This window comes from Pogonomyrmex barbatus, unplaced genomic scaffold (assembly GCF_055798465.1).
Source record: "Pogonomyrmex barbatus isolate J1 unplaced genomic scaffold, ASM5579846v1 scaffold8, whole genome shotgun sequence".
In the NCBI taxonomy this organism is placed as follows: Eukaryota; Metazoa; Arthropoda; class Insecta; order Hymenoptera; family Formicidae; genus Pogonomyrmex; species Pogonomyrmex barbatus.
In genome coordinates this window covers 1794950-1822095 of record NW_028297182.1, presented here as the reverse complement: position 1 = coordinate 1822095, position 27146 = coordinate 1794950, and the positions used below count along the sequence as shown (strand labels likewise).

At 35.8% G+C, this 27146-nt stretch overlaps 1 protein-coding gene across 4 annotated transcripts; it reads right to left on the bottom strand.

Moving 5' to 3' along the window:
- Positions 1-1393: 1393 nt before the first annotated feature.
- On the bottom strand, positions 1394-26379 carry DAT (Sodium-dependent dopamine transporter). 4 transcript variants are annotated; one of them, XM_089084043.1, is made up of 13 exons: positions 25605-26379; positions 19170-19346; positions 12159-12293; positions 10009-10333; positions 9495-9633; positions 9163-9297; positions 7658-7761; positions 7329-7566; positions 6974-7102; positions 6514-6714; positions 6204-6371; positions 5884-6036; positions 1394-1641 (listed from the first exon to the last, which is right to left on the bottom strand). In XM_089084043.1, exons 2-13 carry the CDS (start codon positions 19333-19335, stop codon positions 1621-1623), a joined length of 1914 nt encoding a protein of 637 aa, XP_088940169.1. In that variant the 5' UTR covers positions 19336-19346; positions 25605-26379; the 3' UTR covers positions 1394-1620. The 4 variants fall into 4 exon arrangements, with proteins under 4 accessions (XP_088940169.1, XP_088940167.1, XP_088940168.1 ...); XM_089084041.1 differs by having other exon boundaries at positions 1394-6036; XM_089084042.1 differs by lacking the exon at positions 25605-26379 and adding an exon at positions 23354-23372 and having other exon boundaries at positions 1394-6036.
- Between the last annotated feature and the right edge of the window lie 767 nt (positions 26380-27146).

Genomic DNA, 27146 nt, shown 5'->3' with positions numbered 1-27146 from the left:
ATCTCAAGTCTCTCTTAGCGGCCGTAGACAATTATGAAGTTAGTCGCAATATTCTGCTTTACGAGTGAAGCACATGCGCGATAAAAAATATTCGAATAAAATTTATAAAAAAATATTCGGACAAGATTAATAAAAATAATATTAAAATATTTCTGATAGATCTTTAAGAGTTCATGTATTATATCAATTTAAAGTGACGATATTGGCTGCTAATAATTACTTAATAATTTTTCTAAAGAATATTTATAATAAATAATAGGATTTTTCTTTTTGTCTAAATTTTTAGATTAATTTGAAGAGTTTAAATCTTTCAAATATAAAATTTATAAAAATAGAAAAAAAAGAATGAAATACTTGTTTATTTTTTTTTTCGCGCTGCGGAAACAATCTGCGACAGTGAATTAATAAAAGTGATATCACGAGCAGTCTTAATTAGCGACAATTCTTAGTTACAAGATAATTTTACTTCACGCTTAACACGCGACTTGACGACTTATGCGATTATACTATTGAAGCGGCTTCTTTTACTTCTTCGCGAGAATTGAGTAAACATGGCGTAGGTGTTTAAAGTGTCGTAAGTTTCGTTCGTCACACTTTCGACGGAAACGCGCTCATTACGACGAGCAAACGTACGATAAGAAACATAAGTGAAATTTAAGATGGTGAATATTACATAACTTATATCATAAGACACAAAAGAATTAAAAGAAATCGATAAAAACTCAATTTTCTCGATCTTTATAAACTTCATTTATAATTTTTAAATATTTTATTTGTTTTAATTTGGATCAGAGAAATATAATCAAGAATATTATCATTTTTAGGCTTAAGATATATTAAAGTAAGTAAATAAATTTTTTATGTTTTTCACATTTTTGACATTTTCTAATTTTATTCAACGCAGAAGCTTTAAAACTTCTTTTGGAAATAAAATGTTAGATCTATTACGTGCACTTTTTTGACATGATCCACCTTTTTCCGCGGGATGCACTCAAAAATGCTTCACTAATTCCATTAGATTTGTAAATATTACAGTTCAAATATATCACTGTTTTTTATATCTGCTAAAAAATTGTCTGTCATATGTAAAGTTTGTAGCAGCAACGTATGCAAAAAATTTAAATTTAGTGACCAAATCACGCAGTCACTTTTATTAGGAATGTAATCTGATTGGACGTCACTGGAAAGACTTTTTTTGTTAAATTTGACAAATTGCTCAGATATAAATTCTGTCTCTGTCTATATCGATTAACATATAGAAAGGATATTGTAATGCTCGGTAATAATTTATCCATTTTAGTTAATTTTTCGTAGACATAAGATATAATTTTTACTATGACTGCAAGGTCATTTCTCTTAGCGGGAGGTCGTAGTGCAAAATAAGCTAATGCCGTTTCTTTAGAGAACGAAATTTTTTATTCGACAAAATTATCCTTACATGCGTAAACGCTACGTCGCGCTGCGGGTCAGCGCTAATCGGGGTCGGGGTTGTTCCAAAGCCGCGGCTGTAACACTCCTCGACAGGATGCGACACGTAGCGGGGAAAAACGAAGCGCACGTGTCAAGATCAGTTTTGCACCGCTCGATTTTCGAAAGGGTTACGCATGAGTTTTCGGCAAGCTACAGTCGAGTAACGGTATTCTGCAAAAAAGACATACACAGGTGAGACGATCGCGTCGAGTCGAGACGACGACTTCGCGCGCGACTTCGTCTATCAGATCGACCATTCCACCACTTCCTCCACGTATCGTTTCGTCATTGCATGGCAAATCGTAATAAACTCAGGTCTGTAAACATGCGGTAATTAACGTAACGTAATATGTCTCTTATTTTATTATACAATGCCCCGCTGAACTCAGCCATGGCCATCGTCTACTGTGGGCGAACAAAGTTATTATTCGGCGCCACGTTGAAAATATGACGACGTTAATAATAATCCAGAATATAACAAATCTAAAGAAAAAGAAATATCTCATATCTATCATCCGGTAAAAAATTTCCCATATATAATTATGTCCATATATAAAAATATATTATTATTATTATTATTATGATTATATATAATTATATATTTTTATATATGACGCCTTATATATAATTATATATAATAAAATCTTATTATATCTAATTATATATAATCATAACTAATTATATGTGGAAAACTTTTTATCGGACACTTACAAATGACAACAAAATAACAACAAATCTATTAATTTTCATATTAACTAATAGCAATATTAATGCAGTGGTTATAAAAATAAAAAATTTGATATATTTGTTAGTGCAGTGTTTATTAATCATCATCGATGCGAACAAATCGAGAAAAACACAAGTTAGAGGATGCGGTGTGACGTAATCCAAAGCGGTGCAAAACTTTTCTGTGAGTTGTGCGGTGATAAGCGTCGGCGGATGCCCGCCCAATATGGCTCTTGGACGGGCATAATCGCCCCAACCCTCGAGGGGATGGAAGGAGGGAGGAAGTTTTACCCGAATATAATCGACGATGTATTCCTTTTTTTTTTTTCTCTTTGCTCTCGCTAATTTTCTTGTCTCAGAGATAAAGACTCATTTAAATCGTTTAATCGAGTTAACAAGGCCCGAGCTGCTACCTATGGCTGCGGTGGCAACTCGGATGCGATGTGTATAAAATATATATATATATATATATATATATATATATATATATATGTATACTTTTATATTCTATATACATATATACGTGAGTTTACAGATACGTATACATCTCTGTATCTAAACAACGATCGCTAAATAAACTATATATATATAACTATATATATATATGTATGTTTCGCGCGAGCGCGACCACGCGCCCCTGCGCGCGAGGGATGAAGGGGGTTGGGGGGAGGAGGAGGAGATGTGCGGGAAACGCAGGTCGCGGCAGTCGCGCGCGACCGCAAGATTCTAACGACTTTCTATCACGACGATTTCGAAATGCTTAATTGCTATTAAATCCTAATAATCCGGCTGCCTTTCGTCAGCCAGTTTCGCGAAACTACAATGTGAGACATGTAATTATTGTACCTATAAGTGTAATAGATCGTCAACCTTCGGCAGATCTCGACATGATCCTTTCGTCTTCCGACGAGACGAAGTCGCGATACTGCACGAGGCATGCAGGTATCCTTGGATATCCCGTAGAATAAACGCAAATGTCTTCAGATTTCTGCAAGTGTGTCGTGTCTAAGTATTTCGTTGCTGCGTAAGAGAGTTTCATCAAGAAACAAATCGCTACGCGAAATCCTAAAGGCGCTTGGCAGTGGGAAAAATAAACTCAGGAAGGAAATTAGCAGATCAAACAAAAGAATTAATAAATTAAATAATAAACAAAATTATTTTCCTAGTTTATTAAATAACAAATTAAGAAGAGAAATCAATAATACGATTAAAGAAATACAAATAAAAAAATTAATTGCTTTTATTACTTAATTTATATATATATATATATATATATATATATGTGTGTGTAGATACGCTTAGCGTAAGGGAATGTTATAAACAATTACAATTAAAACAATCTTAATTCTGAAATTTGCTAAGAAGTCGAAACAGGAGATTTATCCGTGATTGTTCATCTCGCGGAGAGGGGGGAGGGGGGAGGACGTTTACGTATCTGAGAAACGTCCGTCGGATACCTGTATTGGTCAATTCTACTGGCACTGATTAATACTAGACAAATGACGATATGATTCTATCGCAATGAAGGCGTTGCATTGCATGTGAACAAAGGGGAGATCACGCGCCAGGCGACATTATGAGAATTAGGAAACGATCTATCCGTCCCCATTACCGCGCGATAATGCATGACGTGAAAATAGATAGACAAATAGAATTACGAGCACACCATAGGGTTTGAATACTCGTTAAGTGTTATAATCTCAAATTACTGGAAATTGCGAACTGATTTCTCCTCACGACGCGTTCATCCGCGAATTGAATCCCTCATTTAATCCCTCGCGGTTTCTACAATCAGAGATTTTTATTAAAAAAAAAAAAAATCACTCAATATAATAATTCCTTACATATTATTGCTTTAAAAATCCAGTGATAAGTAAGGACAGTAAACTAATAGTCAAAGAAAAAAATTGTAAAATTTACATTAAATATTAAAAATTCGTATTAAATAATTAAATATTTTTGCCTAATAGATAATAATTGAATTAAATTCGATTGAGAGAAAAGTAAAATGTTTAACATATTAGTTCGTTCCATAATTCACCTATGAAAGATTAAAAACTTATAAAATAAATGTAACTATAATAAAATTCGATATATAATATTCAACGGAACGGACAAACGCGTCGTGTAAAGCCATTTTAAGTCAGTAAAATGTAAAATAATAGATTACTCTAAGATAGATGAAATAATAATTTCAATTTCTGAAGGATTTCCACATCAGAGAAATCGTATCGTATCGTATATCTTCAGATCTTTTTAATGGAACGTAAGGAAATAATATTGATGACTAGAAAATTACAGCATGAGCGAACTCAGGTGCGATAGAAAATTGCGCCTATATAAAAAATGCGTTATTTAATGCTACGACGTTATTTGACGCAGGACTGAGCGGGATATCGATGAAGCGTATTCACACCGGCAATAAGACCTAATAAATTGCTTAACATTTTACCGGTGATTATAATTTGCGTATAGTCCACACAGCATTTCCCGTCCAGGCTCACGCAGCCTGGAGGGCTGGTCAAACAGAAATATAATTCATCTAAATCATCCGTCTAAAACATCCGACGCCGATTAATCGCGATTTAACTCACAATTCCCTCCCACTCTCTATTTTATAGACAACGATGTGATCCAGGAGAGGAATCGTCAGTCAGAATCGATTGATCGTAATCTTCTCCTTTTAGGAGATATCTCTTAATATTATAATCTCTGTTCTATAACATTTTTATATCTGAAGTAAATATATTTCACGCGGATACGTAATTCGCATTCTGAAATAAATATTATACAATATTATTAAACAACAAGATTCGTCTCAAAGGCGATACCGCGAAACGACTAGGAAAATCTTTTTACGGTGGAAAGGGGGGAGATTATTATCTTATTGAAGATAATAATTCTCGATTCAAATTGTCTCGAAGCGAGTTCGTTAGTTATCGCGCTCCAGCGAAATACCGAGTCGATTTATTACAAAGGTCGAGACCATGCTAAATGAAACTTTCTGCGCGGTTCTCTTAGATTTAAAGCTGTCGTCCAAAGTAAGTAGGCTCGTGTAGATCTCGCTTGCGACAATATCTCATTCATGACCAAACACCATTTCGTTAAATTGAAGCGTAAACATCAGTTGCTTGTTCGCCATGATGTCTCACCAATCTCATGCGTTTCTTTTACTCTGTAACGTGCGTTGTTATATTTACAATAGATGCGGGTTATCGCGCTACAGGAAGTCCGGTTAGGCCCCTTTTCTAGGAAAAGCGAGGCTGACGACGATGTCCATCCTTTTCTTCAGATTTTTCGATGGATGTATCATTCATATCGCAATAATGGTTTTCTTCGATAGAATAGACGAGGAGAGACTTTCGGTCCCGTTCTCATCGAGCGGGGTGAAGAACAAAATGGAAATTTGAAAGAGTAGATCAACGTCGTCAGTCAAGCCGATATCTCCAAGAAATCTCAAGTAGAATGTGCTCGAGTGTCGTGTATCGATCCGTGAAAGAGATTGATCCTGGTCTGTTGGAATCGGTGGAATTCGTTACTTGATGCCGTAGGACCTTGCTCGGTATTCGTGCTCTAGCAGAGGTATACTTGGAACCGGGCACCGTGCAAAATCACAACCGCACTGTCCTAGACTGATTCGGGGGGCGGATCGTTCCCCTTGACACTCTCTCTAGATTGAATCATTACCTCCGTCTGTTCCTTAGTTAACTCGTGATCCTTGGTGATTTCGAAATCTTGTTCGGCCAGGAAACTTCGACGAATCGCGCCATTCGCCACCGACGACAGATCGTTTCTCTGATGCTGCGTGTCCCGCCAGGGTGTCGTTAGGATCTTCAACCTCTGTTGGCACAAATTCACATTTGACGTTTGACTTTCTTATCTTGTTATTTTTTATTGAGAAAAATTGATTGCAACTTTTTTTTTAAAACAAAATTATAATTTTATATATATCTTTTAATTTTTTAATTAAATAAATTATCACACTAAAATCGAAATAAAGTGCTTACTTGAACAAAAGATCCGGATGTAATGCTGAGTTTGTAGATGGCCATGCCTGGGATCATGATAATAGAAGAACATGCGATCAGCCAACCTAATATATTTGCCCAGACCGGATAAACATAGTCCTCATACGATAATGGTTCATAGCCTATTAGACCGTAGACGATAATAAACTATAGATAAAAAATAAAAACAACAAATATAGTTTCTTTATCAAATTGTTAGATGTATAAACTTTTTATAAAATAATATATATTGAATATTTGCATAATTGTATAATTTTTACGCGTACTATTTCTCCGTATTATAACGTACCATAAGAAAAAGTGGTGCTACGAATTTCCAGCATACTCGCCAGTAGATACCGGGCCTGAATCCGATCATATCCTTGATGTCTGCGCAAAATCGGTCTGTTCCATAAATCCAACTGACCGCGATTGATTCTGCCAGAACGGCGAACAGCATCGAGTACCCGGCCGCGTATCGATCCAGCAAGTGGAAAAAGTAAAACCCGCCCTATATTGAAAGGCAATAATTTTCTATTTGTAATGTGAGACACATGCAAAAATAAAAAACTGTGTCGCATGAATCTAATACATATATCGCAATGCGAAAATATATAAAAAAATATTGACAATTTAAAACTTTAAAAGATACCAAAAGATATCTAAAAAAAATATCAAAGATCATAAATTTTTAAATAAATTAAAATGTGTAGTTACGTTTGTTTGGAAATATTTATCATATTAATAATTTTAACAATTGAAATGTTTACCTGTGAGCAAGAGGCAAGTCCAACCAGAAAATATAAGGTGAATAAGCACGCCACGAAAATCTCACGATTATTGCCGATCATTGGAAACTCGTCGCTAAGTGCCGTTATTATTGCTTCCGAACCTCCGAACTATAAAATATAATTATCATTAATAACTTCTTTAATCTTTTTCATCTAAATAAAGATCATCATTTTCATTATTTAAAGAAAAATATAATAATGAAAAAGAATATTGTAATTATTAGTATAATCCCGTCCCCAGTCGATTGTCCCCCATGTTATTGTCTAAGCTTTATTTCAAAATTTAATTTTTAATTATTTAATGTTGTAAACACATTTAATGTTAAAAACACACCGAGCTATCTAAACCGAGCGTGAGCAACATCATGAAGAAGATGAGCGCCCAGAATATCGAGCCGGGCATTGTAGCGATGGCCGCCGGATAAACAATAAAGACCAGACCGGGCCCTTCGGTGGCGACGTCCTGAATGGATTTCCCGCTTGCACGCGCCATGTAACCAAGTACCGAAAATATGACGAATCCGGCGACAAAAGACGTTGCGCTGTTGATCAAACTGGTCAGCAGGGCATCTCTGTGGAAAATACATCAGACAGAAATGTATTTTCATACATCAGACAGAGATGCAAGGATCCGCATAAGCGTGAAAAAAGACTTGTTCTTACTTGTAAACGTTGTTGTGATATTTATTGTAACTCGCATAAGCGAGCAATACTCCGAATCCTGGTCCTAGGGAGAAGAATACCTGTGTCGCCGCGTCCACCCACACCTGAAGAAAAAAAGAAAAGAATAATTACGAAAGACTATTTCTATATTTTTAACGAAAACTGAGAGTAAGTATATATTTTATCATTATATAATATAAATTTTTCTTTTTGTAATACTTAAAAGAGAGTTTTTTAAAAAGTAATAATCGTAAATTATTTGCTTTGCTATTTTCTTTGTATTTAATTCATCAGTATGAAATATATTTTATTAATATATTGATAATAATAATAATAATAATCAATCTCCATAAAATACTATTAAAATATTTAAAAAATTCATGTAATTCAGAAGCTATAATATTATTTCTCATCTCTTTAATTTTTGTTCTGACAGCAGCACTAATCATATTTTTACCATAAAATGACATAAATATATCTTTCTATAAAAAAAGACACATGAACACCGCTGTGCACCGCGAAAAATCGGAGAAGGGAGATGAAGGGGCAACTCGAAGTAGAAGAAAGAAGAAGCATCAGCTAATACATCAGTCTGATTCTTCTCGTATATCCACGGATTAGCGGTGATCAACAAATCCACTTTCTCACTGATATAAGACCCACTTTAGCGACGGCGGTAAGCGGCTAAGTCGCCATTATTGTCGTCGACGGAATGCATTCCGCGCGTGAAGCGCGCGAGGGTCGGCGGCGCGTTTCTAACGTTTTAGCGCGCGCTCTACCAAACTCTAATGTTCATTATGACAGCTACACAGAGTTTCCATTTTCATCGTCGTCAGTTAACCCTGCACGTTTCTCCATCCCCATTTTTCCTATACCTCGGCCATCATGCCCCCTCGGACAACCTCCCCTCAGCTCCCGCTTCCGCTCCCAACCCGCTCCCCGCGATCCTGTAAACGCATTAACTCCCAAAGTTTTCTCCTTTTGTGATCGCCGCGGAAATACATCGTGCCTCATGGTAATCCAGATCATAATCCAGCGACAATAAAACAATTGCGAACATGGCCGACTTTTCTTTCCACGCACAATTAAAAAAAAAAAAAAAAAAAAAAAAAAAAAAAAAAAAAAAAAAAAAGGAAAAAAGCAAGCCCGTATTGTAGACGAAAAATTTTTCAGTGTCTCGTTATGAAAGAATAATGTTTTTTTTATTATAATATGCTTAAATAACGCCAGTATTTTATATTATTCTTATCATTAATCACAGTGAGTATTAAATATATAATTTATAAATTATGTCAAATCAATATTAATTATTTATTTATTTATTTTATTAATTAATTTTGGCTATCGATTTTATTTGAATTTATTTATTACAAGCTATTTTAACAAAATATTTCTGCGTTACGCATAAACAGAACGCCTAAACGCATAAAAATGGATTGAAAATTCTTTTCTGGAAAGTCACGCGAAATATTTCAAAAATTGCATGCAATATCAAAAACACGTACCTCTGCCTTTGTGATAACGCTGAAATTTGGACTGAGATAATAACGGATCCCCTCCATACTACCCGGTAAAGTGACACCTCTTATCAACAAAATTAGCAAAACTGCATAAGGGAAAAGAGCAGTGAACCAAACTACCTGCAATACAAAAAAATCGTTTATCCTAGTTGTATTTTGGTGATCCAAAATATTCTACACGTATATCATAGATAACGACTTTAGTAGAGCTCTGTTTTATAAATTTGGTGCTTTATCGTGGATCTTCGAGAGAAGATGGCTCGTGAAGATTCACTCGCCCGCCTGTCTCGAAATCTCTGACGAGGTATTCAGCTTACTTTGCCGGAAGTCGAGATGCCCTTCCACAGGGAGAAATAGCAGATCAGATAGACCACGAGCAAGCATAGCGCGATGTCCCACTTAATGGCACCAAGATCATGTAAACCCTCGCTTTCGTGCAGCTCCAGAATGGCGCGACTTAGGGGAAAAAAGTTGTGTAATTCGTAGAAAGAAAAAAAAATAAAAACTTTATCTAATACGATGACATATTAATGTTAACATTTAATCAAGAATTCAAGAATTGCGATATAGAAATATTTGTAATATTTTTTAACGTTTCAAGATTTTCAGAGCTTATCATAATATATATATTAATTATTTTTATATATTGTTACTATATTTTTGTTTTACCAAAATAAAATATTTTTTAATATTAAAAATATTTTTATTTTAAGATTTTTGAAAAAACAAACTTCTAATTATTTACCAATGACAAATATTAATATTAAATAATCATGTAATCGTGTAATCAATTAAACAAATAAAAATTAAGACGAGACTTAACTCACTTACTTGAAATATTCATGCGCAGCGCTTGTGTACAATGTATGGTTGTCCGTTGCGCTCTGAACAGCAGTCGCATCCGATCCTCGATCGACCAGGAGTCGGGTGGAATTTCCAAAATTTTCGTTTAGCTCGTTGGTCACCACGTCCTCGAACGCGTACGAGACATTCGCGTCGAACTCACGGCACAGCGGCGTGTTCCAGTCATTGTCACATGTGGTCCACGGCAACATCGTCGAGAATGAGGCGAAGAAATAGCGGAGTGACCAGGCGATGATAACGTTATAGTAGAAATCAACGTAAAACGCGATTAAAACCACCGCGTATCCGATACCTGATCAAGAAACATTTCAATGTTTTGACAAACGATCCATCCACGGTAACAAAACTGTTCTTTTTAAAAAAAAGTATTTAATTTCTGCATTTTCAGTATGGGAAAAATAAGAATTTGCGAAAATATCTGAAAATTGAATCAGATGTGAAAGTAATCTCATTGGACTATCCAATTACGTGCAAAATGCTTAAAAATAATGATAATATTATTAAAAACTTTTGGTTTCCTCGCAATCAATTTAAGTGTCCTACAAAATTATTTCGATAGTCCAACAAAATAACAAATCTGGCCAGGACACTTCAGTAAAACTGTTTCCATGAAGTATCCACGTAAAAATTTCAAATACATTGTCAGCAATTTTATCAAAAACGATTTAAATAATAAATTCGTTAACGTGAGATTATTATTATTATTATTATTATTAATCCTATTTAATAATCAATTAAAATGAATTGTAAGTGCTCAGTATAAAGGATTCACGCATTTATCGCAGAAATTTTATTGTTCAAAAATTTTCCAATATTTTTTTGGACAAACAAGATTTTATTTGTAGCTTTTCTTTCTAGCACAATCTACTGTGTACTAGTAAGTTAATCTTACATTACAATCTAACATTACTAAGTAGATCAACACGATAATCGCAGGGGCGTGGAAGAAATCGAAACAGCAGAAGCCGCAGAAATATACTAGAAACGCGCCGTCCTTCCTGCGACGGTATATTGTTTCTTTCTCGCGCACGTTTCTCCCATGCAAACGACATGTGCGAGTGACCTTCTCTTCCTTCCACAGATGAGTTCGCACAATACGACGTACGTATCGTTCGACGTACGCCGTGCGACGCAGAATCGCGGCGACGGAGGATCTCACGCGCTCGCGATCGATCATCGCGGCGATCAGCGGCGATGGCGGAAGGGCGGCGGGACGGGGGAAGGGCTGAAATTGTGGCTGTGGAAATGAAGGTGGAAATCGGCGGAAATGGAGGCTCTTTACGCGACGAGCGCCGATCGCGTATCCCCTCTCGCATCCCGCTGTGATTCTCTCGGAAATACGCGTCACGTAAAGTAAGCGCGGACCTCACATGAGGTCTCCACGAAAGAAATTCAGAAAGATTCACCGGACCGCGAAGATATTATATATGATTATGGGGTTATATATGGCGTTTGTTACTTTTTACTTTGGATAAGTATTGCGCTAACTTCATTCCGCCTCGCGGCGAGACGATAGTTGGACGCGTGGTTTCTGTCGCGGCGTACGCCGAGATCGCCCTCGCGAGTCTAGCGATTTAAAAAAAGAGAAAAGATCGCGAGGTTGGATAGAAGGGCGACCAGCTCGGAATATTAATATCCTATTCGGTCTCGGAGATCGGGGAGAAAAGAAAGAAGAATAGAATATAATGAGAGTAAAGAGGGCAATTTCAGATGTAAAGCTTCTGAAAAGATTTTTTCGAATGTGAGTGATATATATATATATATATATATATATATATATATATAAATCTTTATACACATTTGTCACATAGCCGGCGTAATTGTGTCGAGATATATGCCTCATAAATTCCATGGTGCGCGATCGGCACGTGCCTGAGCGGATTGAGTGGTTAGTCGGCCTTATGCGCTACTTGATAGCAAGAAGTGATAAAACTTTTAAGTGTACTCACGTACTCGTGTACACTTGATGATAAGAATGATAAGCGTGAGAAACCGAAAGAAGCGACGAGTTACGAGTTATTGAGTGTGTCGTTAAATCTAATTATATTTTGATATTAAAATTGCAGAAATTTTTTTTTACGCGATTAGAATCGCATTTCTGATTTGATTGTACTTACCCTTGAAAAGCGGCACCAATCGACCCCAGCAAGTGATAGCACCCTTCCTATTAAACTGTCCGAGAGCGAGTTCCATGTAGAATAGAGGTATACCGCCGACCACCAACATCACGCAGTAAGGAACCAGAAATGCACCTGTAAACAGAAATACATATAAATTTACTTTTCCTATTTGCTATTGTTTAAAACAGTCAATCGCAACATTGAAAGACAAATGAAGATAAGAATGTTTGGACTAACTTCCGAACAAACAACATGCGTAATAAATTTTTTAATCCCCCTTGCTATACCGAAATTGGTTATTACTTTAAGATTATTTTTCTTTTTAATCTAATTCTAATCTACTAAAAATATCGTGCTCGTTTTATGTTTTTATTTAGAGCGATATTAACATTGAATTATAATAATCATTCTATATACACTTAATCATTATTCAACTTCATGATGTAAATCGAAATCAAACGAAATCCGATTATTCTTTTCTTCATTTAAAAGATCTATCTAAAAGAAAGAGTTTTAGGAAAAATTGTTGAACCTTAAGACAAGGAGCTATTGTGTAAGGCAAAACGGTTATTGTGCGATCTAGGAAGTGGGAATGAAAGAAAGAAAAGGCGCTACTTCCGGAAAAAGGACATCCGTACAAGAAAGAAGCAAAGTTAAGAGGCGAACAAATTAAAGGATGAAAAGTGAAGTTAAAAATTATTAAAGAATCATAGAATTCAAAGCACACGCGTTTTTTAAGTTTTTAAATAACTTAATTTTCTTTAAAAAATTATAACACGGAATTTTGGACTTTGTTAGTATAATCAATGTAAAAAGTAATAAAAAATATAAATAATAAAAGATAATGGCAATCTTTTTTTTGCTTGTTAAAAATTACGTGATAACGTTGCTCAATAATACAATATTTCTTAATTAAACAGTGTTATAAGATTTATAAGTTTTAATAATACATCATTATCTTTTATAAAATAATTATAATTATTAATTTCCGTGTAATGATAATAATAATAATAATAATAATAAATCTGAAATAAAAATTTTGTTTACGTTCTTTTGAAAAGCAAAAATTGAGGACCGTCGATTGGTCCCAAACAGACGATTAGTTTACTTGTTCTAACATCTACGTAATCATACAATAGGAATTACAAAAACTTTTTCGGAGTTCATTTTTTTGGAAAAGCGCTGGTTCACCGTTCCTGTTCAGTTTGACGATCGACTCAGTCGCGTCATCGTGTTAATGTCACCTTGCCGCATTTCCGAAAGTTGACTATCGAATTACGTGCCTAAAAGCACCTAGCTACCGGTGCTCTAAATAACGCACAATGCAGTTACGGAACTAACCCGCTGGTATGAGCGCGTCATATATCGCATTTTTTTCACCGGTTTCTCTCTGAGCGGCATGTGTTATCTTTCCACCCCTGTATACCAGCCTCTTCGTATAATACGAAGTAAATTCATACAATACAACAGTCTTTTCTTTTTTTTTTCAAAAGAATGGAATTCGTTAGATTCAATATGCTGATCAATATGTCATACGAATGAATAATAATAATTTAAGTCATATTTATGTGTGTGTTATTTAGTACGTTGTTATTATTCAATATTTTGAAGAAAATATCTAGGAAGTATAACAGTATACAATCACTCTTTATTAATCCCAAAAAATTTTTTAAATATACATCATGCGTGAGTATACAAATTTATAAAGAAAATATATTGAAACATATTTTTAGAAGACGTAAAACTTGAAATGTCACGCAAACAATATTATTAACGATATAATTAAGTTCATTAATATTTATATTTACTTTATAATAATAACTTTCTTTATAATTTGTAGTAACTTTTTATCGCAAAAAAGAATTGTTTAAATGTATCATTATATACGCTTTTGCTAAGATTGCATAGATAAATGGCAGTGCAAGAGCAATGAAAAAGAGAAGAGCAAAAGACCATACTTATTTTCTTGATCCTTCTTCTTAGCTGCGACGGAACTTTCGTTCCGTACCCATGGAGATGTAATCGCATTAAGAAGGATATTGTCGTTGAGCAACCTTGATTAATTTCTTCTTGTCCCTGCCTGTCGATCGATCATATTAAAAATCGTATTCTCTCAAAGTAGCTTGTCACCGGATGGCTCCATTACGCGAGAATTTAGTTACAAATTATAATTAAAATCGCACGCAAATCTAAAACGCTCTTAATATGAAATAAGTGTCAGATTTTTTTCATTCGTATTCTTGTGTTCTCTTTAAAAAAAAAAAAAAAAAAATACTGGCGTTTTCGCGGCAAGGGAATGTTTTTTTTTTTTGCACGGGGGCGAATCGGCGAAATGTCGAAGATTTAACCAAAATTATTAATCCCAAAATCTAGAGCAAACCTCTCTCTTTCTCTCTCTCTCTCTCTCTCTCTCTCTCTCTCTCTCTCTCTCTCTCTCCCTGTTTTTTGTCTTGACGTGTCGCTAACGTCGAGAGCAAACGTCCGGCCCCGGCCAACAGTTCCGCTCAATTTTCTCCCTTTGAACGCGAGCATGCACTCACGCAAAGGCTTAGTGCTTAAAGCTGCATTTTACGCCCGAACAAAGACGAAAAGCGTTCGTTCGAATGAAACGTAATGCATTCTCGCGAGATAATCGCGCCAATTGTAGCCCGTCGATCGGAATACGTTTTTACCGAAAGGTACACGGGGGTCTAGGTTTGAGATGCTGGTGTCGTCCATTAACAAAATTTCAAGCGCATTACTTTGAAAGGGGTGGTCTCCTTTAGATATAGAGAGAGAGATATCATAACAGTCCGTGAGACATTCCGCTACATAATTAAAAAAATCGACCAACTTAATAAGTTCACGAATAATTAATCTTTATAAAAAAAAAAAAAACTGCGTTTGTTAAGTTTATGTTTATGAAAATTATGTATTATTATTATGTTATTAAATTATTATGTAAATTTTATATATATTTTTTATGAATTGAATAATATTTAATAATTTATTCTGAGTATATGTAGAATAGAGTGTTTTTAATACAAAAAGTATTTTTAAAGTAAAATCAAACTAACAGTTAAAAAAGCTATTAAAGATAAAAATAATTTAATTTATAAAGAACATATATGTCTATACATATTTATTCTAAACTAAGTCATTTTTATTTTTAATAGTTTCTCTTTTACTGACTGGATATTTTAGCTCATATAATGCATCTACCTTTTCAATTCTTAACTCGGAATTGTGTCGTTAATACAAGTCGCTTGCTTGCTGCATCGCAATTAAAATTCACTTGTTTAAATTTATTTGTTATGACAGATATCCACATGCTTATGTAAAAAAAAGCCGCATTATGAGAAGTTACGTCACTAATCTCTTTTCTAACACAATTGTCTTTCCCTATAGATGCCATTGCGCAAGATTATCTGATCTTCGTCGATTGAGTAATCTGTATCGATACTACAAACCAGTCTAGAATTTTGATTAGCATCCACGAATAACATTAATAAAATACATTATTCAATTCGCCTCACGGCGACGTCGCACTTCTCGGTAATCATATGTCTAACGTTCGATCAAATGGAAAAACTGTATAATCTACTGAGAATTTTGCGGTGTGAGAACTTCCACGAAAACAAAACTATTACGAAGTAACCAGACATATTCGATCCGAATCCGAAACGAGGAAGATGCTTGATGCAACGTCTGATGGGACAAGCAGCATGAGACGAGTCTCATAATTTTAACATTCAAGGATAAACATTCTGCGTTTCTTTCCAGCATCGATTTGGACACTCTTTCCAGAAGAATTCATACAACTTTTAACTCGTGCGAGTGCGTTTCAACGGAAATCTCGATATCTCGATTCGCTTCACCCGAAATCGCGAGAGAAAGTCGCGCGTCGCGCGACTTGTGCGTCGGCCTAGAAATAAAATACCAAAGTGCCAAATGCCGTGAACGTCAGCCGTCGGGGCTGACGCACATCGAGCACATCGTGCAGGTCTGCATCGAATTGTAATCACGAAACAACACGTTAATAACGCCTCCCGTAGAGTGATAACGACGCAGCCGCCGTCCGGCGGGGTGTAGCGGCGTCGCGCACGTCCATGATCAAAGGCCCGCGTCCCGAATGGAAAATTATAATTAATTAAGGTAATTGGAAATTAGCGACCGATCTTGCCCATCCTAATGGCACGGAGCCGCGCGCTCTACTCCGCTCTTAATTGAGTTAGCAGCCGCTTTTGAGGAGCCTCTGTATCACTGACAGCGGCCCTAATCGCATTCCTACTGGGGGGACTCGATAGAGCCGGTACTAATGGCGTCGTCGCCGTCGTCGTCATCGTCGCCGTTGCCACAGCGGGCTTAGCAAAAGTCAATAAGATTGCCGACCGTTTTCCAAGATCGAGCCCGAGATGCGAGAGACGGGGGGGATCTCGCGTGGAAGGAGATTTCGGGATCGTCGAGAGGGCCGCGTTGATAAACCGCGGACGCTCGTGTCAATTCGGAACGGTGAGTGGGACACAGGACACAAAGTGAAGACACAAGTGTATGTACGGTGCTGCATATGTATAGATTTACGTGGGAAGCACTTAGAAAACAGTCGCGAGTCCTTACTCTTCTTCTGTGGATGGATCTGCACTTAAAAAAAAAAAAAAAAAATGTCAACTTATTTAATTATAGATTTATTTAATGTTAAAATCACAATATTGGCTCTTTTGAGATAATTAAAGTTCAAACGGAATAAAAAAAATTTTGAATTATTTTAAATCAGTATTAAATTAAAGGAATTTTAATTTCAGATTTAACTATGTAAATTTTGAGATACAAGCACAAGTTTTTGAAGACGAGATGTCAAATGAAATATAAAGACGGTCAAGCATTTACAAAAAAAAAAAAAATTTATTGAATTATCCTATATGTAAATCAACTTTGCTGATATGTTCTATAAATTTGAAAATTTTGCGAGAATATTCTTTCATAGTATTCGTGAATTTTTGAATGGTATATGAAAATTTTTTATAATTTGTTTTGTGTTTTATTTCTCAATTTTCTTGACTTTTATTTGTTTTTTCATTAATATTATCTTAACATTTCTCTCTCTCTCTCTATCTCTCTCTCTCTATTAATTTTCACGTTTGAAAATATCGAAATATCGAAATTTCAATTTCAATCATAGAAGACTTAAATATGATTTTCTCGTCATAACAATAATTTACAATCCTCAACAAGATGTTGTTAAATATAAATAGACGTGAAGATGTTTTTAAATTGTTGTTTGAATTGTTATTTTGAATTTATTATATATTCGAAGCATGTTTTATTGCCATTCCACATTCTCTTGCTGTCCAAGTAAAACAGAGATGCAAATTAGTTATAAGTATAGACTGTCTGCTAATTATCGTTGCAATACGAAAAGGATGAAACTGATAATTTATCCTGATCTATCTATGCAACTGCTAATATTAAATCATCAACAAATCATTCTCTCAAGACGGGTTATGCAAATTCGAGATGTAATTTGATGTTCAAGGTACAACAAAACGAGATGCACGCAACATAAACATTTGCAAAAGCCGCATATTATGATCTAAGACTCTAAATAATATAACAAATATCGATGTAATATAACAACAATACTAAAATATCAATCACATTACGATTTTAAAGCAAACTTGCGTGCCGTATTTATCCGAAATTAAAGCATAACTGCTTCCTTTTGTTTTCCAAAAAAAACTCTCATCAGTTTTAGGATGTTCATCAGATAAAACTAAATTAAGTTCAGGGTAAGAGCAATTTAAGCGGCGACCACACTATTTTAATCGCTTTCGTATTAAGAAGCGTTCGCGTTGAGAAAAAGGGAAAAGGGGGGAGGGTTGACATCACATCCGTGAGCGCTCCGCGATTTATGAGGCCGTCTCGCAAATTACTCCTTCTCTGTAATTATAATCAATTTGGACAGGGCGCCCTCACAGAATCTCAAGAATCTTTGCCGAGCGAGGTCTAAATCCCGAGGTCATTTTCCGCGAGGTAAATGCCAATTAGCCGACCGGTTAGCGCGGCATTGCTCGCCGGCTGGGAGTACATTACTCGACGACGCGTAATACCCAACCCTCCTCGAGTTAAGTTAACTGCGAAATAACGTCCGACGATGTTACGAGCCGTTGACGAGGTTTCCCTCGCATGCGAGTATCGAGAAAGAGCGGGATGGAATGGCGGTTTGTCCCGGTTCTATCCGAAACTAGAAGATTGTTACGCGGAAGAAAAAAAGAAGGATCCTGAAGATGGAGCAGGAAACAGTAAGTTTTATAGTAATTATAATTAAGCCATTTTGTATCTCCTCGCGCAATTAATTTTGAATTTAAATCTGGCCGAGAGCAACGCTCAATTATGACGACGATGTATTTTCCGTGGTGCTGATAAGTGACTTATAGCGAAATTTATTTTGCGCGTTGACGTAAGTATGAGAAGCCGAGATCTGCAGATCTCCTACTAATAAAAAAAGAATTAAGTTGTTATATGCTATACGCGATAATAATGTTGCAATCGGCGTCCTCGACGCAAAAATTAGCGACTATCACGAGTCATTTGAGTTTTCATCTCGGTGTCAGAGAATGACAGAGAGAGTATCGTTTGCGAATCAAGACGACACACGATCGATCACGCGATAGATAAGACCGGTCATAATTCCGATCGACATATTATTTTTGTCTTCGTGTATTTCAGGGGAGCAAAAAAACAGGCATGATTAGTCGTGATCGATGATGCGAAAAAATTATAGCTCGAGAGCTCAAGAACACATTCGCTTCGTAGGTAAAACCGCGAGTCTCGTTACTCGTAACAGACGCGAACGGGTGGGGTGGGGATTTGGGTGAAAGGGCGGATTATATTGAAATCGTATTTCCGCCATTGCGCCCCGTCGCAAATGACAGAGAGAGGCACTCGACTCTCGCGCGGAAATAATCGAAAATAAACCGCGCGGAAATCGCGTCGCGCGTTGCGCTCGCTCGGGTGGATGTACGCACTTACCACCACCGTTCTTGTAGCAAAGGTACGGAAATCGCCACACATTAGCGAGATCGACGGCGAAACCGATGACCGACAGCAAGAAATCGAGCTTGCCCGACCAAGTCTCCCTGCCGTCGCCGGCGCTGTCGCCGCCCTTCGCGGCATTCTTTACCACCGTCGACGACATCCTTCCGGTACCTGTAAAGCAATGTTTGTCAATTAAAAATTAGATAAAGATTTCCAATTAGATGAAGATTTACCGTATTACATATATATTAGCATATCTGAAATTTATTCATAGTTTCATTTATTCATTTTTATCATTCATTCGATTCAAAATAATTGTGGGAATGTAATATTATTACGGGAATATTTTGCATTTCCCAACATTGTATTTTATCTCTATTAACAATGCATTTTTTAAAAGTATCAAAACTTACATTGTTTTTCAGTAACCGTATTAAAAAATTAGAATTCGAGATTTTATCTTGTCCTAAATCAATTTTTAATCAATAAATAAATCAGTTTTTCTGCCATTTGATAAACTAAAATTCTTTATTTTGAGAAAAAATAATAAAAAAATAATTACGCTAATATAAGAAAAAAGATATTTATAGATTTATTATTATAGATTTATTTGCTGAAACGAGGAAAAACAAAATGGAAATAAACCTGAGAGGAAATAAATTTTTCCGAGAGATTTACAACGAGTTCTTCAGGAAAAAAAAAAAAAAAAAAAAAAAAGGAGAAGTCTCATTCGCGCACACTAATCAATGTAATCTTAGACGCATACGACTCGATGAGCGAATGCATAAATCTGCATGCCTATTGCGCGCGGAATTAGGCGCAAGGTCGCGAGCGGTCTGCAAGAAGCGAAAGGAGTCGAAGCGAAAGGAAGGCGCAGCGTTCAACCGGGAAAGAGGAGGGGTGACGAGGAGGGATGGCGATAACGTAATGTGGAAGGAAATCGGCGATCCGACATTCGCATGCGCGCTTGCGTGTATGTAGTTATTATATTATTTATTCGCTGGCACAAAATATATATACGTGTATACGAGAGAGAGAAAGAGAGAGAGAGAGGGAGAGATGGGGGAGGGAGGGGAAGGGGAGGGAAGGAAAGAGAGGAGCGCGTCGCGTGCGCGACGGGACGCGGCGCGGACGCGTGTAATTTGGCGACGACAAGTTATCGATAGCCCTTCAAGCGACAACGCTCGACGCCCCGAACGAGCCTGATTGTACCCCGTGACGGGTACCGGTCAAACAGCGTATATTTCAAAGGCGAGCGCGGGCGATCCGGCCTCGAGGGGCCACTCGACGAGGGGTTTTCTGTCACGCGCACTGATCCACGCTTATCCACGCAGACCGACCCGGTTAATTGATATTCGGCGGTCGCGGAGACACCTACGGACGCGCGAAGATCGACGACGATGACGAAAAATCGAGAGAGAGAGAGACATCTCGGTCGTCATCACTCGTTCGTCGTCACCGCGGGATCGTCCGCCATAGTCCCGTCGCCGCGACACCGGCAGCCAGTTCGCCGAGGAAAGATCTCGATCTCTAAATCCAAAAATAATAAACTGAATAATGAATTTCAAACCTGATTTAGAAATTTATTCATGTAAATTGAATAGATTCATAGATATCACTAGTAGTTGAGATATATTTGAGGAAGAGTGTGACCTTGGATGCATAATACGATACTTTTTTAACCTATTATTTACTTTTTAGTAAAAATTTATTTTTATTTAAAAAATTTTGTCTGTAGATAGTTGAGTGATTGCTTCGTTAAATAATAATTATAAATTATGAGAAACAATAGTTTTTATTGAAAACTTTTTTTTTTATTAATACAAATGGTTGAAATGTTTTAAAAGATTGATCTGCTAACAATGTTAATTCCTTAATAAATTTTGTTTTTAAATTTGATTGCTAATTCATTATTTGATTAGCTAATCACAGTAATTATCTTATAAGACAAAGTTAAATGTATCATTAAAACGTTTTTTTTCTTTCTCAAGCGAAAAATGATATTTCAATTGATGTCATCAATCATATTCGAGTTTTTCAAAATTAGTTGTAACAAGGATAATGGTTAAAACAAGGAAAAGATCGAATAGGAAAAAAAGTGTCAAGAATAACAATTCTGAAAATCTGATAACTTTGAATTTGTATCTTTATATCAGCCTTCTTACAGCAAGACTTTGATCGCGCTAATATTTATTTGAAAACTGGTCTTTCCCACTGACATTTCTCTCTCGAATCCAAGGAAATCCGAATTAATAATTCTAATGACAATCGAATGGTAAAGATAACAAACCGCAAATGGTAATATATACCCGTAGATATGCGTATGCATATAAAAACAAATGGAGAACCGCAATGACGTGAGTCGGTTGCTATTGATATTTTATGCGATTTTTTTGTCATATTTATATCTTTAAACAAGACACGCCTTAATTCTTAACATAATGTGTTCTTATTCTCGAAGACCGTTAGATTTTTTTATTGTAAGATAATGCATTAATAATGCACTAATAATTATTTTTTAAAATTGACAATTATTCTCGAAGACCATTAGATTTTTTTATTGTAAGATAATGCATTAATAATGCACTAATAATTATTTTTTAAAATTGACAATTACAATTAAAAAAAATTTTGTAAGAAGCAATATATAATATATTACCTTAATTAAGTGAATATTTCCTCAATATTTTCTTTTTAAAAAATTATGTAAAGAGAAATATTAATAGATAAGTATATGAGTTAAATTAAAATTAATTATCAATAAATTTATATTTGTTTCTTATAAAATAATATATTCCTCAAAAAATATGAAATCTTTGTTTGTTTCTCTACATTATGTACTTAATAAACTAAAATTTATTAAATTTATTGGAAATAGATAGTCCTGCACGAAAAATTTTGATATTCTTACATTCTGAATTGCTTTTAAAGTTGTAACATTCTAACTTTTCACGCATTAAATTCAATTGCTAAAAAAATAATAAAAGTTGCTATAAAAATAATTTCTTTCGAAGAAAATGCTAAATTAATGGCATGTTGATTTCACACAATTTGAATCTCTCTGTGTTGATAACAAGAGTTATAGAAATAAATGTACGTAATTACTGATATATGATGAAAAAATATCAATCACGTGCGCATTAATACGTAGACAAATTCCAAGTTCCAATCGTTGACATAAAATCTATTATGCATAAAACAATATGCGTTATTTCTACGTCACAACAATTTCTGTAATTATTTAAAAAAATGTTCACACACACACACACACACACACACACACACACACACACACACACACACACACACACACACACATACACGCGCGCGCGCACAAAAAAATGTTCACACACACACACACACACACACACACACACACACACACACACACACACACACACACACACACACACACACACACACACACACAGTACGAATAAATAAAATCCGATGTAATATTATGACAATAAAGAAATTGCAAAGTAGATTTTTTTGCATAAATAATTTTACTTGCCAAACTTTTCGCAAGTTTTAGTAATCTTCAAATAATTCTATTTGAATTCCAATGCGTCGCAGATACAAAATCCCACATGATATTTGTTTAAATCTGTTTACATTTGATCTTCATGAATAATCATAAATTGTCTGTAATGTAAACAAATAAGAGAGTAAAAAATGGCGTTGCTAATGAACTTTTTCATGCCTAGTTGACGCCGACTTATTTAGAAAGATGATATACTCAACTGAAATAAATTACGAAATAACTTTTTCACACATTAAACGCAATTCTTATTAAGTCTTTCGCTACAAGATATTTACATCTATTTCTACCAGTTATTTATTGGATATATCTCACGAGTTTTATTTAAGAGAAAAATTATGGAATGGCAGTTTCTCTCCTCACACCAGCCATGACATTTGTTGCATCACATTCTTTGCGTCGAAAGAAAATTTCGTAATAAGAAAAGAGAAAAATTATTTTTTTTATGCTAACCATCAGCACTTTATTCATCTATTTTTTATTAGAAAATCCACGTATGAATAAAAAAATATAATGTTGCTTCGTCCTCAAAATAAAAAACGACATTTGAGTAGTAACGAAAGGATTATCTCTCTGCATCCTTCACGAGAAATGCCGCGATGTAAAAAAAGAAGAAAGGAAGAAAGGAAGAACCTACCGCAACAGCTTCCTCTCGTTCTAAGTATGCAAAGTCCCTCTTCCTCGGCGGGGGATTTCGTCGAAAGAAAACCCGAAATGCCGCGATCGACCGAAGCAGCCGCTCGATCGGACGCGATTCACGACAGCAGACTAAATACTCGCGCGTCGCGTCCCGATCTCAAATATTCAAATGACAACAGGCAAATATTAGTGTGGTTAACGAACATATCGATAGTGGGAGAGATTCCGTCAGATTCGAAGAAACTTATGATAATTCGGATGGAGATTTTCCTGCGACTCCGATTTCCCGGAGAACGCGACTAAGAGCGATATTCATGATCAATTTTTATATTCAGAAGCGTCTTAATATTATAAAAAAATAACAAAAATGTTTAAGGATTCTCACATAAGAATAAAAAATAATAACTTACGAAAAGAGTAAAAGAGCGACGTCGTAATTATTGGGTATATAAATTCTTATTAAAAGATATGTTTAATTCAGATGTAATAATGTTTATTGATACAAACAAACATTTCAGCTTAATTCATTTTGAGATTATATTTCAACCAATGAGATGGCTGTATAAGTTTACTTAAAATGATCTCAAATATAAACAATAATCATAAATATCGCTCTAGATTTCCTTTGATATTTTTCAGTAATCAGATTCTTGAGGTGACACTCGATCGATTCGAATGTCGCGAATGACGAATGACGATGATTTTATCTCGAGGAGTCATTATGATTTCTATTGTTTTCTTCAACACATACACGAGGCATTGAAGAGGCATAAGAAACATTCCAAAAGGTGTAAAGAAAATGACTGTTGTCCTCCAATTGTCAAGATTTGTTCGAGCGCATAAGATGAAATATCCATCGATAATATGAATTATTCTATTGAACTTTTAAATCATTTTTTTCAGTCATATTAGAATTAATATCAATTAATTAAGATTCTTTCGTATTGCACCATAATATAACACGCTTCGAAATGCTTTCTGTATTATTAATGTTAATCGATGGATGTTTTTCAGAAGACAAGTGTTATTTTGAATTAAAACAGCACAAAAAAATCTACATTTTAAAATATTTTTCGGTATATATTTTAAAATATCAGTCATTTCTTATGCGTGAGTTATTAAAAATATACGCAATTTCCATTTATCTAGTATATTTCAATCGCAAACTTTGAGAAATGTGGCATTTATTTGTATTCTAAAGATTTAAAATGTAGTTAATATTTGTTGAAATTATTCAATATCAAATTTTTTTTTATTTTTTTAATTTTCAACTTTTTAACTTTTTATTATCAAAACTTTTGTGAATAATCCTTAAAATACATAAAATTATCCAGGATTAATTTAAACTTTTATTACATAATACTGTATAAATATAATTAAATTAGATTGTAAACTGATATAGATATAGTTAGATTTTATTAGTTAATTTTGATGTCTGTTTACTTCGCAGAAAGCATTCTTTGTTAGTTTATAGATTTAATATCAATTTATATAAGTTAAAAATTATACAAGTCACAAGTGGAATCAAAAATCAAAAAATTACTATTAATTAAAACTATTATGTGACAAATTTATGTATTTAGACGACAATATAAAATTGTTTAACGTCCGTTAGGGCAATGTTGATGGATAAATTGAAAATTTTCGAAAATAATTGATTTACAGCAAAACGGAAACTACACCGAGAGGAAGTGCAGTATCGTGTTCGTAAACAACGTGGAATCGTAAAATATTCGACGTGTCAATGTTTCGTTTTACGATTTATTGGAAACGCGCGGATAGATCTGACGTATAACAATTCCCTAGGAAGTCTTAAAATTATTTTACGACGCTAAAATAAAATCTAAATCTGTGTATTACGATAGAATTACGATAAATGTGAAAGACAATGACAATGGATTGGGAAACATCAAACCGCATTTTGGACACACGACGCTATTCGAGATTCGCTGTCAGAATCTAAATCAAAGATTACCCCTCGAGCGCAATCGCCAATCCCATAGTCAATTTTCATTTTCGTCTAAGGAGGAAATATTTCGTATTTAAAAGAGAGGAAAAAAAAGAGAGAATGAGAAATTAGGATCATTGTCGGAGGCTGCGGATCCTATCGACGGAGGAAAACGACAGGTTCGTCCTCGACTTTGATCTTACCTCACCGAGACGAGGGAATTTTCGGGGAGGGGGGGGGGAGGTCGAGCAGCGTCGCGAGATACTGAGGAGAGATACGCGGGAGAGATGCGTGTACTTACCGAATGTCGCGCCGAAGACAACTAACGAGCGACGGCGTCGCCGTAAATGTTGCAGCTCAGCGAGACACCGCGACACTGACCGCGCGGCTCCTCGTTCCTCGGCAGGACTCCCACGACGAAGATTCGCCACAGGGTCAGAAGTAGCTCGAAACTGGTATCCGTCAGACCCATGCCCGATTAGCGCGTCGTCGTCGTCGTCGTCGTCGTCGTCGTCGTCGTCGTCGTCGTCGTCGTCGTCGTCGTCGTCGTCGCCGTTGCTACTTGCCTCTCTTCCCGCCGCCCCTCACCGAACGTCCCCGTCCGTTCCGCGCCGAATTCTCGAATGGAAAATTCCCTTTCCGGATCGCGCGTCGCTTTCCGAGGAATGGACGCGCGCGCGAAGAGATCCGAACGACGATTCGCGCGCGGAAACACTCGCGAGAATTTTCAAAAGCGATCGACGCGAGGAGGGCGAGGTCGCGAAAGAGATCGCGCGATCGGAGGCGGAGGATTACGAGAAGGAGTTTCGAGACGCGTTCTCCAAACGCGCGACGTGCATCCCCGATAGCGAGTTACTTCCGGCGGAAGAACGCGTTGCTGTGTCGTTTCGGAAAATTCGCGCGGGTTCTTTCCGCGGATCTCCGCCCACCGAGATCGATCGGATCGACGGCAGGTCGAGAACTGAAGAAAGGAAAGACGAAAAGAGACGTGGAGTATAGAAACGGGGATGTGATAGTATTTCGTCGACACAAACAGGGGGGAACTTCGTCGCAAAGGATCGAAAGAGCGAGTGGCGAATTTTAGCGCCTGTCGGCGCGTATATATGCGCCGCGGTCACGTGGTGCGGCCGCTGCGACCAATCGTTGCGCGCGCACGCACCGTCCGGATGAGAACTGGATAGGAAATTCTGCGCGCATCGATATTCAAGAAACTTATCTTTTTCAGAAGAAAGGTCATTGACAAACGTGTTGTTTTTATGGATTTATATATTTTGATAAAACGAAAATAATTTTGTATGTAAAGATATTATAATATATGTGAAAAAAAATTTTTGTACCTACAACTTGTACTTATTTCTTTCAAAAAAGTAACGATCTCAAAAAATTGTTTCGATTAGAAATGAAAAATCAATGCGTATACATGATTTTGAAGTTAAAATAACACTTTTATAAATAATAAAAATCTTCTCTCTGAATAAGAATCAATAAAATAAATTTTATTAATAGAAAACAAGATACATTTTATAGATGAAGAATAGGTGAAGATTATTGATAAAGAAAAAGAAGGTAATGCATTGCATTTTTTAAATATCTATTAGCTTACCGCTAATCTATCGTTAATAAATCAAATATTCAAAGTAAATTTGATGCTATTATGCTTATTTTTTTCGTACTAACTGTGACAAACATTTTAGAGTAAGAACACACACACACACACACACACACACACACACACACACACACACACACACACACACATATATATGTTTTAGACAGCTGCTAAAAAAATGCTATGGTTTTTATTGAAAATGGGAATTTCCAATTAATGAAATGTGTATTTACC